The following is a 13,128-nucleotide window of genomic DNA, read 5'->3' as shown; positions in this document are numbered from 1 at the left end:
TTTCCAAACAAATAGTAATCTAATACCTGGGAAAAAATATATATATACTACCCGAGTGCATTCAGCTAGCTACTGAAACAAAAAAATACCCTTTTCGTCACAGCCCAAGCTAGCCCCTGCAGAAAGCATGAAACTAGTGACAATGCGAAGCAGCCTCTGCTCTAATAACAACCAGGTTTTGCGTGCGTGTTGAGTCAGTGCTGTTGGTTTTGCTTCCTCACTACAGCTCTTGCGCTCCACCCTTCTTTTTTTTTTCTTTTTTTTTTTTTTTCAGCTTTTGCAATCTGACGGAGGCGGGTGAAAGCAAGTTGAGGGAAAAGACATTCCCCTGAAGAGGAGCTGGAGAACAGTGCTCAAGCCCTGTCTGCGCTAGGTAAAGGACAGCCAGCCACGCCACTTGCTTTAGCCTAAAACCATCCCTGCCAAACCCCAGAGATACACTGGCAGTTGAACTGATTTTCCAGGTAAGCCTTTTTTTTAAACCCCGAATCTTGGTAGCTGAGCGCTCCCTAACCAGGAAGTTAAATCTGTTTGAAGACAAAACACAGCAGAAAATGGTGTAACAGCAGAGCGGGGAATGCTCAGTCGCTCGGTATAATACATACGCTGGTTTATTTACTCAATTATCAGCCTCAAGCAGACCAGGCATTCATGCCATCTGACTTATTTCAGATACCACAGTTGAATATATACCTGCAATAGATGGACAGACAGACAGAAAAACCCCACACCAACATTTTCCCTTTAAGTAAAAGTTACTATATGTGTTTTGCCTGCTGTGGCAAAGTGAAAGAAAGGGAGAAAGGAAGGGGAAACCAGCTCATTGCTGGTGATGCTGGTTTAAAGTTCACACGGCAAGAACTAAGTTTCTGCCACATTTTCAAAAATGAATAGAGTTGTAGGTCTGGGGCTTTGGGGAAAAGCTTGGGAACGAGCCAAAAGCTGAACAAAGAGAATCCCCCGAAAAATCATCTGATGCTCTTAACCCGATGGTGGATCATTCAGGCTTGTTTGTTGGATGTCGGAGACATGGCGGTGGCCATGATGCAATAGTTACAGATTCCTGTAATGCTTCTATCCTAAAGGTTAGGAAATGTGGGTAGCCAAACTGGGGCACCCTCTGCTTCTGCCAGGATATTATGCCAAATGGAAATTTTACATTTTCATTGCTTTGTTTATATACTGAAAGTATCTTTCCAAAATCCCCATACAATTTGGGGTGTGCCATTTTTCATCAGATATTGAGAATTTAATCTGGTTGGAACAGTTGGACTTTTTCTTACCATTTTACCTTAAGAATCGTATACAGGAACTTGAGAACATTTTGGGACCTCTCAGGTCAATAATCTGAATAACATCGCTCCGTACTCAGAGATGTCTGAAATTTAGCTGTTTTGGGGAGTACTTGGCTACATCAAAATCCCTTTCTTGTTTCCTTACCATCAAGGGCTGGGAGGGCTTGAGCTGCTTTCCAGCCCTATGCTCGTGAAACACAGCCTCCCGCTGAGCCCTTCTGCCGTGCTGGAGAGGGCGATGCCTGGTCCCTTACCCATGGGCAGCCACCCACCACTGGGGAGACTATGAGTTGAAGGAGCAAATGCATCCCAAAAAATGATGTCAGAAAATATGAGGCCCCTTGAAACTTGTAGTTTTGGCCCAAACCTTGGTTTCCTCCTGCTGCTGGCACAGGGCTGTGATTAGCAGAGCTGGGGAGCTAAGCCGTGCTGTGGGGAGGCAGCTCACAGCAGATGCAGCAAAAACCCTCCCACAGCCTTTTCTGCCCTAAAAAAAACCCTTCTGTGCTCCAGGTCATGTCTGCTACTGCCAGCATGGAAAGCAGGAGCAAGTGAGACCAGCTTGTGCCAGGCTGCCTAAATAATGAAGGAAATACCATGGCAGGGCAGATTTATTTCAGATTTGGTTGCAGAGGAGGCTCTGGATTGCTCTGCAAGAGTGGGAGGGTTTGTTCCCTGCTTCTGCTTTGCTGAGTCAAACCACGAGTAAAGCAGTTCAGATCTGGAGAGTCTCAGTTCCTATAATTTCTAGTGGGGAAACAATGCTGCTACTGTTTTTGTTCCTTCCTACAGAGATTTGTAGCTTTGCTGGGTAGGAACTCTCTACTGAAATGTGCTTAGCACAGCTGGAGCCTCTCATCACAGCTGTAAAAGAAACAATTAAAAATAACAGTTGTGCTCATCAGCAGTGTCCCATTGGCTTCCCTCGGTGCTAATACTCACACTCAGCTGCCTTTGATAGGGCCATTATTCAAATCCCGCTCCTCTTCCGAGCAGGCTGCCCATACTGATGAGCACCCCGTTATAAGGGATGTGGAAGATCCTTCCGTCACTTCTGACACAACCTATTATTTTTTTCCACCCTTCTCTCAGGGGCAGCATGGACATCAAGGAGTATTTCGCCAGAATCTCTTACCAGGGCTCCTACGATAAGCCGGACCTGGCTACCTTGACGGATATATTCCAGCACCACATCCGAGCGGTCCCTTTTGAAAACCTCAGCATCCACTGTGGGGAAAGCATTGAGCTGGACGTGGAAGCGACTTACAACAAGATAGTGAGGAAGAAACGTGGGGGCTGGTGCATGGAAAACAACCATCTTTTATCCTGGGTCCTGAAAACCCTCGGCTACGACGTCACCCTTCTGGGATCAAAAGTTTATGTCCCTGAGTATGATGCGTATGCAGATGAAATCGATCATCTGCTGCTAAAAGTGGAGCTTGACGACAAATCCTACATTGTGGACGCCGGGTTTGGGTTGGCCTACCAGATGTGGCAGCCAATGGAGCTGATTTCGGGGACAGACCAGCCACAGACTCCTGGGGTCTTTCGCTTCCTGGAGGAGAGTGGGGTCTGGTACCTCGAGAAGGTGAAAAGGAAGCAGTGGGTTCCCAACCAAAGCATCTCCGCTTCCCATAACGTGGAAGAAGAAGTTTGCCGTCGAGTTTATCTCTTTACCCTTCAGCCACGAGACATTGAAGAGTTCAGACCCCGCAATGCCCACCTGCAGACAGCGCCAGACTCACTGTTTGTGACAAAGTCTATCTGCAGCCTGCAGACCGCCGATGGCATCCGGGCTCTGGTGGGGTGGAAACTCACTGAGATAAAGTACAATTATAAGGATAATATGGATCTGGTGGAAATCAGAATCCTTGCAGACGAAGAAATGGAGAAAACACTGAAAGAGAAATTCAATATAACACTAGACAAGAAATTTGTACCCATCAATACAAGCAGGTTGTGTCTGTTTTAACTCACTGCCTGAATTATAATTCAATCCAGTGGCATTACATGCAATCCTTCCCCCTATTTCTGACAAGCATCTAAAGGTTAAGCTTTCTTTTTCCATCTACACCAGTATAAGGCAGAACATACTAGCGTGAATCTGGAAAAGAAATTGATTTTCACAACTGCTCCTGCATCTCTTTTTGGTTTGGGTACAAATAATTTCTTCCTGGCTCAATCAAATCACTCCCCTTCTGTTTGTGCTTAGCTGGAAGCAGACTCTGCCCATTCCCTACTCCTTTCATCTCTTAAAAGCTTTTCTAAATACACCCAGCGTAGCAGGGCAGAGAGATGGAGCTGTATGTCTCTTTCTTTATTACTTTGCGCTGCCACCTGGGGAAAATCATACCCACCTCTTAAATGAATACTATATTATTTTTGGAATTTAATAGCCAGAAAAACAAAGACATCCAGTGCTGAGTTTGCTACAGTTAAGCCATAAGCCTATCCTTTTTGCTCACGCATTCACAACACCCTCTCACGCGGCAGTCGGACAGTCCCACGCCTGTGCCGCACTGTGCGAATACTTACAGACAGGCTACTTATGGCCTAAAACTGATGATGAGAAATATTAGCGGACAATTCTGTCTTGTTTCAGACTGTACACGGCTCCTGTTCTCTCAGTGACATAACCAAAAAGCGGTATTTCTTTGAACTGAAAGCATCTCCCATGCATTTTGTTTGCTACCACCCCGCAGCAGACTGCTGGGAATACATGCTCCCCTTGTAAGACTCTACTCTGAGTGTTATTGCACATTAATTATCGTGGCTGAACTCAAACACATGCACAGAATTATTTTTCTGAACCATATCTGTTCTACTGAGGATGTGTTTGCAGTGATACTAATTATATTGATATAGGGAAAAACGATGAATCTTAATCACATACCTAAAGGCTAAGATTTTTAGTATGAGAAATTACTCAAATGTGATCACTTTGCCCTTTGAGAAGATGCTTGATGTTCCTTTATGTACAAATCTTGGAAGCATTACAACTATGCACTTATAATTAAGTAAATTATATAAGTGAATTACAATTAAATAAAAAAATTAAGAATTGTGAAGTAGAACTATTCAGCTGTTTTTTCCTCAAATTACAATGTGTATCCCCAAAGTAAAAAATTTCATAAATCACTGCAGCTGTCTTGATTATTTGTATGTCCTAATATTTTGCAGCTAAGGCTTTTAAAAATACAATAACTCACTGGCCCTTTTTTATTTGTTATGCAATATGTGCAGCTTTCTATAACTAGCAATTTATAGTTAATAAAAGCTATTCTGCATGTTCACAACATATTTCATAGAGACACAGTGAATTCCCCAAATCCCCGTCTTCCCTGAGTCAAACGCATCCGTATGTGCTTGGCTGCATGTGTGCAATAGTCCCTTACAGCCCATGAGGCTTCCCCATCCTATAGGGAAATGAAATGTTAATGACTGACCCTGTAGTGGACTGCAGAAGAAAAAGGGGCTTCTCATAGTGTGGACCAGCAGCTTGCAACATAGATGGTCAGAAGAAACTGTCCCAGGATCTGGCTTGTTTGCAAGCTCTATCCTTTGGTCCCCACGTTAGTGGAAGAGCTAAAGGAGCTAAACTTGGTGGGTTTATCCTTGCAGCAGCCTGGCAGCTGGGGCAGAGCATCGGGACGGAGATAAAAGCCCGACCAGGTCTTGCAGAGGTGTGGGGCAGGAGAAGATCCACGCAGAGCCAAGAAACTCCATCATTTGTGGGAACAGACATGGGAAACATCTAGAAAGGGCTGTGCCCGTTCCTCTCCCTGTGCCTGGGTGTTTCTTGTGCTTTGGGCTGTTTCGTAGGCTCGGGGGAAGGAGCAGGGCGTTATGTCCATTGCCCCAGAGATTCAGCATGTGAAGGGCAAACAATAATAGGAAAACCTGCTTTCCTTTCAGCTGACTCATCTCGAGTGTGTGCCCCGTCTGCTGCTCTGGCTGCTGCCTGCTTCGTGGCACAGCTCAGTGCTTCTGGACCTTCTGCTCAGCACGCTCACGGAAGCAGATTTTATTGCTGAGCAATTGAATGAAGGTCTCTGTTGGAAGGGAAAAAAAAAGAGGCTCTTCATGTCAGATTGCACTAGTTTGCTTTTTCCTTATCACTAACTTTGGAGGCAAATCCTTGAAGGCATAGCAGGCTCAGGGTGCACAGTGCTCTCCAGGAGCAGCATCCTCACTGCCGAAGGACAGGGCTTCTCTTTGAACCTAAGTGGATTTAGACACCTAAATGACTTGGCAAATCTGACCTTGTCGCTTTGGGGGTCTGGTATCAGGCACAAAGAATAGCTCAGTGTGGTGTGATTAATTCAACAGTTGCCATCCCCCAGCAATCAATCAGTGACTTTTTGGCTTGGATTACTATCTCTCTATCATAAGTTGTTTCCTACAGGGATCCAGGCCACATGAGTGTCAACAATGTAAAATCTGTATCAAAATTTGCACTATTGCTTTGCTTCTTCAGCATGGGTGCAACCATCAAGGTGCCTCAGGGACTGAAGGGCCTGGGTGACCTGTGGGGCTGAGGACGGGGTTATAACCACTTACAAAAGTTGCTTGCGATATCCATACTGTATTTCTCTTTTGCATTCCTGGAGGGCTTCATTTCTCAGTCAGTCATGTGGGAGGTTAAAATCTACTCAATATTGTAAGCAATTTGGGGACTGGATCATTTTCAGGCTTTCTGTACAGCACCTAACATAATGAATTGCATCACAGGGCTTTCTACGCATATGTCAATACAAATAAACCAATAAAACCATCAGAATATAAAATATTATAAAAGAAGAAACTCTCTCCCCTCTTTTCCTGTTCTGCTGGAGGACAACACTGTCCCTGCCAGACAGTAAAGGCAGCCTGGACCTTTAAGAGCAGCAGTTCCCAGTACGACTCTTCCTGGGAACTTTGGAGCAAACCAGGGTGGAAAGCCTGAGCTCGCTGGCTGAGAGGTAAGCGCTCGAGTGTTTGATCTTTAACTTCATCCTGCAGCTGCGGGTCAGCCTGTTTGGAAAAGCCCACCCCTGCGGGTCTGCGTACCATGTGCTTAGTACTGTAGGCATATTAGCAAAGTATAAATTACAGCAGCCCCAGGGCCGACAGCACGCATTGGCGTTGCAAAGGCATTGTCCGAGTACAAAGATCAAGTGCTGGAGACTTAAACTAACCCCTTTGTGCTGAGCCAGAGTGTATGAAAAACCCAGCTGCTGTCTCGCAGTGTAGGTTAAAATCAAACAAATGGTATAGGCATGTGCAAGAGGATCCAACCTTGGAAGCCTCTCATGAATTTTAGCAGAGAAGAACTGTTCCTAATATTCAGTCTAATTATGTAAGGACACAGTGATCCCCAGGGACGCTTGCAGACAGGCAGAACTAATGTCTGAATCTCGCTGCCCACCAAGCTGCACGAATGCTGAACAAAGCTCGGCTGCTGCAGGAGCAAAAGTAAACAAGACTGAGATCTGGACCGAGGCTTAAGCTATTTGGCAATGCAGTTTTAGAATGCAAACTGTCCCCTGGGTGAGGGCTTGCTCGCTGCTGCAGCCCTGTCACTAGCGCGGTGGGAACGGTTGTGCCAAGAAGAAAAGATGCTTCTGGGGAGGCAAGGCAGTAAACACTGGTTTACGTGAATGCTCCCTAATGCCAATGATTTTGTACTGCAGCTTTATTATACTTAAACCTCTTTAAGTATTCATTGAGACCAGAGCCCATTTTGTCAGCCACCATGAGGCTGTCTGTACTATACAGACTTTACATTGATGAGGCCAGAGAGGGGGCAGCTGGGGAAACTGAGGCACGGGCTGCAAGTTTCTCAAAATATGTTTTCCTGAAGCCTCATTGCCAGCACCCCGTGGAGGCTCTCGTTGGGGAGGTTGCTCATGGCTGGAAGAGGGGAGCTGGTTATATGCTGCACTCTCGCCATAGCGATGGGGACCCCCAGACCCAGGGGACAGGTTACAGGGAGGGCATCAGGTCTGCTGCTGCTGGCCCAGAGCAGGGACAGATCAGTTTTTGCTTGAAAGCAAATTTCAAGCTTTTCAGACCCACCAGGCTAACGGACTTGCTTGGGCCCCTCACAGAGATTCAGCTTGACACCGTCACAGGGAAACGATGTTTCTATCTGGCTACACAAAATGGCTAAAAGTGGGAATAGAAAGAAAAATGAGGCAGAGGACCACAAGATGAGCTTGCCAGCATACACATGCGCTGTGTCTTGGGGAGGGAATGGCTTTCTACAGCCAGCGTTTCCAAGGAGATCCTGCCAGAGATGAGTGCCCTTGTCCTAAAAAAGGGATGGAAAAAACCCATAAAATGCAGTATCAAAGACACATTACTGTTTTTTCGTGTAGCCTCTTTGGGTCTTTTTGAAGTGGAAATGTTTATTTCTTATTCCCTTATTGTGATAGTCCTCTATTTTATTACATTTTCCTGTGTTTTTGCATCAGGCAGTCTGAATCCTGGTACCAGTGCAGATCAGGAGCAATACAACTAAGTCAAGTGAGTTGTGCTGCTGGCATCAAAGTTGGGGTTAAAGTCTAGAGATTAGGTCATCTGATGTGCTCACCTGCTGGGGCAGGGGTATTTCCACCTATGTATTTGAGGTGGGATTTTCAAAAGCTCCCAGCACTCACTTGAGTGCTGGCATGGACATCGGGTCAAACTGCTGGTCGCTCCTAGGGGAGCAGTTGGACCAAAGCTGAGAATAGTTGCTGGAAGGTAATCTCTCCCATCTCATCTAGATCAAATGATTTTTGGAAAATCCTCCCAGGGACCGTGCGACCAATTTCAAGGAGCAAGAAATCCTCAGACATTTTGGAAATTAATACAGTGCTTAGCAGATCGTGAATTGTTCTGGAAACCAATATCCTTGCATGGAAAAAAGCCAAATTAATTCTAAATTAAAGGCGAAAGAAATCCTTGCAGATACCAGATGAGTCAGTGGATTAGAAGCGTTATGGGGAACCTTTTGTATCTTGGCCACACAGCCAGTACCAATGACAGTCTCTTTCTGCTAATGAAAGGAAAAGAGATCAGAGACATGAAGACACAAAATATATCCAATAATTTGAGCTGAAACTAAGGCCTTTGGTTTGTAAAAGATGGTAAAAGAAACCAAAAGCCACTGAATATGCCTTGAATGTATTCTTAGTAATTATCAATTCCTCTGACCCTTAGGTTAGAAAAATTAACAGTTCCTTCCTTTCAACAGCCAGGGTCAAACCTCTGTCTGAACTCCACAGGGAAACTGAAGAGATTAAGAAAACAACAATCTACTTCACATGGATGCTTGTCTAAAATGGTGACACACTGAGATGTTAATCCCAGTTAGCTAAAGCCATGAATGTAAAACCTTCCAGTTAAATTACGTGTGGGATAAATAAAGAATTGCTTACCTGTTATGGTAAAAGAAACAGTAAGAAATTGCTGTGCATTTTATGCCAGTATGGTGTAGCACCTTTTCTGCAAACCTGTTGTTTGTCAGTTTTATAAATTTTTTGTCAGGTGGGACCCTCAGCCAGGGCCAGAGACTCTGTTGTGCCACGTGCCGTGTCTTCCCATGGGAAAGACATCCACTTGGCTTGAAGGCAACATCTGAGAGAGAGAAAGCAAAAGCATTATTGTTGCCTGCTCCTAACCTCATGTCTTTTTTAAGAAATACAGATGACACAGGCAGGTCTAGCCTGCATTCATCTCCTATCAAGGGCACAGGTTTCTTTCAAATCCTCAATAAAATGGCCTAGGCTAGATTTGCAGGCTGGTTAACCTGTGCGACAGAAATAGGAGTAAACCCCTTGAGAGGTGCACAACAGTAACTGGCTATTTTTCTGCTCACACAGGCAAAATGAACATTCAAGAGTATTTCGCAAGAATTTCTTACAATGAGTCCCATAAGGATACAGACTTGCAAACCTTAACACTCATCTTCCAGCATCACATCCAGGCAATTCCTTTTGAAAACCTCAGCATGCATTGCGGGGAGACCATCGAACTGGATTTACAATCTACTTACAATAAGATTGTGAGAAAGAAACGTGGTGGATGGTGCCTGGAAAGCAACCACCTTTTATTTTGGGCCTTGCAAGAATTAGGGTATGACATCTGTATTCTTGGAGGAAATAGTTATGACCCTGCCAAGAAGGCATACGCTGCTGAGATAAATCACATCCTACTGAAGGTGGTGATCAAGGGAAAGTCCTACATAGTAGATGTCGGTTTTGGTGGTGCCTACCAGGCGTGGCAGCCACTGATGTTGATTTCTGGGAAGGATCAACCCCAGATCCCTGGCATCTTCCGCTTCATGGAAGACAATGGCACCTGGTACTTCGAGAAAGTGAAAAGGAAGCATTATATTCCTGAGCAAAGTGTCCCTTTCACTGATACTCCAGAACTGGGGAATATCAGAAAAATATATACATTCACTCTCAAGCCACGACATATAAATGACTTCCAGGAGCTGAACGCATACCTACAAGTGTCTCAAGATAACATACTTCACAAGAAGTCAATCTGCAGTCTCCAGACCACTGAAGGGCTTTATGCCTTAGTTGGATGGACCTTCACTGAGATAAAGTATAACTACATGGAGGACGTGGACCTAGTGCAGATCACAACTCTTACAGATGAAGAGGTTGAGAAGACACTGAAAGACAAATTCAATATAGTGCTGGAGAACAAACTCGTACCAATAAATGTTCGTGGCTTGCCACCTAATATAGTGGATACAATCTAATTCTAACGCTGTGCTAGATGGGTCTTTAAATATCCAATATAAAAAGTTCTAAAATTAACATTAATAACATTAATCTGATTCTAAAGTTGAGCTAGTCAGATGAACACAAAGCTTGGTAAATTTAAGTACATTGCTAATTAATTGCATATACTGATTGCCTATTTTTTCTTGAGCTTCTCCTCTAGAAACTGAGACATCTTACTACCTCTAATTTGCTCGTATGGAAATTGCTTTTTGACTCCATAACGTTATGTTCCACCTCTCTGGATCTCATTTTATTTCAGATATATTTTGTGGCAAAGGAGACCAAAACAATACAGAAGAAAGTGTGTTACCATTTTACATAAAAGACCTCTAACCGTTTTAGATATTATTTCCAATCTTCTTCTCAACAGAATTTTACAGATTATTCACTTCCTTTAACAGTCTGAAATAGAAAGTTGAGCTGAATTTGGCTTTCAAAGACCTCATAAAAAAAAGCAAGGTTAAGACTTTCTCAAAACAAGCCACTATTAGGTGCTGATTAGCTTACGATGAAATAAGTTGAAAGACTTGAGTCCTATTCCCTTACCACAAATTGACTTAAAGTGAGCTATTTATGCAAGGGCACTTAAAAGACCCCCAAAGCTCTCTAATTTTGAGTGACCAATTTTTCTGAGTCTGATTTTTCTGTGTCTCTGAAATCGAAACAAAATCAATAGAAGCTGAGACAATTCAACAGTTCTTAAATCAGGTTTAGGTATCAAAAATGGAAACAAAGTTAGATCAACCTTTGCAAAAACTTTTGGGGCGTAACCTTCCTGCGACGTCAAGAGGGCATGACAATATTATAGATAAAACTCTTTGTGTTTATTACAAACGGTATTCTGCACAAAAGCTACCTTAAATAAGTAATACCGCAGATGCGAAAGAAAACACGGGGAAGTCAGGACATGCCACCGGTGTGGTTTCACAGCATGTTATATGTAGCCTTTTCACTTTATGATACCTGTGACAGGTACTGTACAGGATGTGTCATGAAAGAGGGCGACAGAAGAGCATCTGTCCTCAGCCAAGGAAAAGACTTTGACACTTGTGTTGGTCAATCACAGACTCACGGGGCACCTGATGTGCCTAGAACTCATGTGCTTTCCCGATACAGTCTAATGGCTCTTTGCCTTCTCAAAAGGGACCTCCAACTTTCCACCTCTGTCAAATGAAGAGGAGACATGCTTGACAGGGAGAGAATTAAATAAACAGCCCTGCAACACTTTGAAGATGCAGAAGGGCAAGTTTTAGAGAGGAAATGCATTACTTTTTGTTCTCACACACAACAGTGTGCAAATAAGTATTTGTCATGCTATTCGTTAGGTGTGGGAGCTCCAAAATAACTACCTGCTGCAGGTGAAGATTTGAACAGAATGAAAAAGTTCCTTTGTGGGCAAAGAAGGGTCATTTTGTGCATCCGCGGAGTGTGGGAACACGCAGCCTGCAATACCTTGGCAATTCAGTGCACCCACAAGGAAGCAGATGACCATCCTCCACCACAAAGTGCTGGCTTGCAAAATAATGATAATTTAATTTTAAAAAGTTACGGAGCTGTTTGCAACTGTCTGCTGTAATTATTTTACATGGAAAACAAGTTCAGTCTGGTCTTAACCAGGGGAAAACATAAACATCTACTAATAGAGAAGAAACAAAGTTTAATTTGCTCATGGATCAGTGAAGTCCAAAAATGTGCATTCATTTTGGGTGGACTCTGCCCTCTCTTGGCATTTAAGATTCAGGAGTGACGGCCAGCAGAGCTTAGAGAGGAAGACAATCCTCACAATTTGTATCCACTCTGGCTTTACTGACTGCTGCCCCAGTAATAAATAACCCAGAAGCTGAACACATCGATAAATAAATAAGGCTATCTTAAGAGGTAAGTTTATTTTCTTAAAAAACCCTCCAAACAAAGAAACAAAAAACCTGGTTTCTTTATGATGGTAAAGGTCATGGGCAATAACATAAGCAATATTCTCTTTAGGAAAAATGTGATAAAAATTTGTGGATATAGAGCTAAAATATTGCCTGCTGAACGTGGGCTCTTAAAGAGGGCAAAACAATGATAATGCAATTTCAGTTCTTCTCTCTTGCTCTTCAGGAGGAGATTCACTTGACTATGAGAGAGATTCTTTTGTTTAGATACAATAGTAGATATAAATTTAGAACTCCAACCTCTTGTTGGAAGTTATTCCTTTAGATTTTTAACTTTATTTAAAAATATTACAAATGCAAAGGAAGCAGAAGAGCAATCTAATAATCAATAGATTCTGCTTTATGGGAATAAAATTACAGTCCTTTAGAAACAACTTAAAAAAAAAGAAATTACAAACTGTGGTTTGTGTACCCCAGAAAGTCCATGTGCTGATGTATTAGGATAAAGGTAGACAGATAACGAATTTTAGCAGTGGAATTGCTGATAGTGTGTATAGTCCTAGTAAGGAATATTTTTGTATGAACACCTTCATTTGCACATTCAGAAATAGTTCTTTAAAGTTCTTCTGCTGATGTTTTTCTCTGCATAAATCATAGCCACATTTTTGGGACTACCTTTTCAGTATCTAGCTTTTCATCTGATCTGCTCACAATTCAAAAGAATGGTAGCTTTCATCTCCTACGGTCAAGATCTAATGCTGATCAATCGTATTAAGGAGCTGCAGAGCGAAATTACAAATAATATAAACTCGAGAACCAGCTTTATGCTGGTGTGATCTATTTAGCATTCACAATTTGAGCGAGTAGGATCAGATAGACTTGGATTCTGCAAATCAAAAGAAAAAGGTGGCATAAGTCTTATGTTATCCTTAACAAATATTGCATTGAGAATATCCTCCAACAATACACTTAAATATCACTGGAAGCTAAATTCCTTTCTGTAGAAGATAACATGCAGTTTTTGATAGGGCTCGCCATTCACTTTGGACAGCTGCTTCTATACCATGCATATGCACATCATGTATCTATCAATCACTGAAAATCATCTTCAGAAATTCTAGTTTGCAGTAAACATTCAACAGTTCACCACTGAATTCATCTGAATACAATAGTCTTCCTGAGTCACTAATACTA

The 13,128-nt window shown here is 42.9% G+C and overlaps 2 protein-coding genes across 2 annotated transcripts; both read left to right on the top strand.

Annotated features, from left to right (window-relative positions):
• The first annotated feature begins 430 nt into the window (after positions 1–430).
• Positions 431–3,376, top strand: LOC127021161 (arylamine N-acetyltransferase, pineal gland isozyme NAT-3). Its single transcript, XM_050904098.1, has 2 exons — positions 431–464; positions 2,388–3,376. Exon 2 carries the CDS (start codon positions 2,395–2,397, stop codon positions 3,265–3,267), a length of 873 nt encoding a protein of 290 aa, XP_050760055.1. The 5' UTR covers positions 431–464; positions 2,388–2,394; the 3' UTR covers positions 3,268–3,376.
• A 2,634-nt stretch (positions 3,377–6,010) lies between these two features.
• LOC127021288 (arylamine N-acetyltransferase, liver isozyme-like) lies at positions 6,011–10,035 on the top strand. Its single transcript, XM_050904264.1, is given in 2 exon segments — positions 6,011–6,227; positions 9,143–10,035. Coding segments are annotated over 2 exon segments (1,110 nt in total).
• Positions 10,036–13,128: the final 3,093 nt, after the last annotated feature.

This window comes from Gymnogyps californianus, chromosome 12 (genome assembly GCF_018139145.2).
Source record: "Gymnogyps californianus isolate 813 chromosome 12, ASM1813914v2, whole genome shotgun sequence".
NCBI lineage: Eukaryota > Metazoa > Chordata > Aves > Accipitriformes > Cathartidae > Gymnogyps > Gymnogyps californianus.
This window is presented reverse-complemented; position numbering and strand designations above follow the sequence as displayed.

What these genes read in the sequence shown, in the direction of transcription:
- LOC127021161 (XM_050904098.1), top strand. Translation starts at nt 2,395, where the DNA reads ATGGACATCAAGGAGTATTTCGCCAGAATCTCTTACCAGGGCTCCTAC.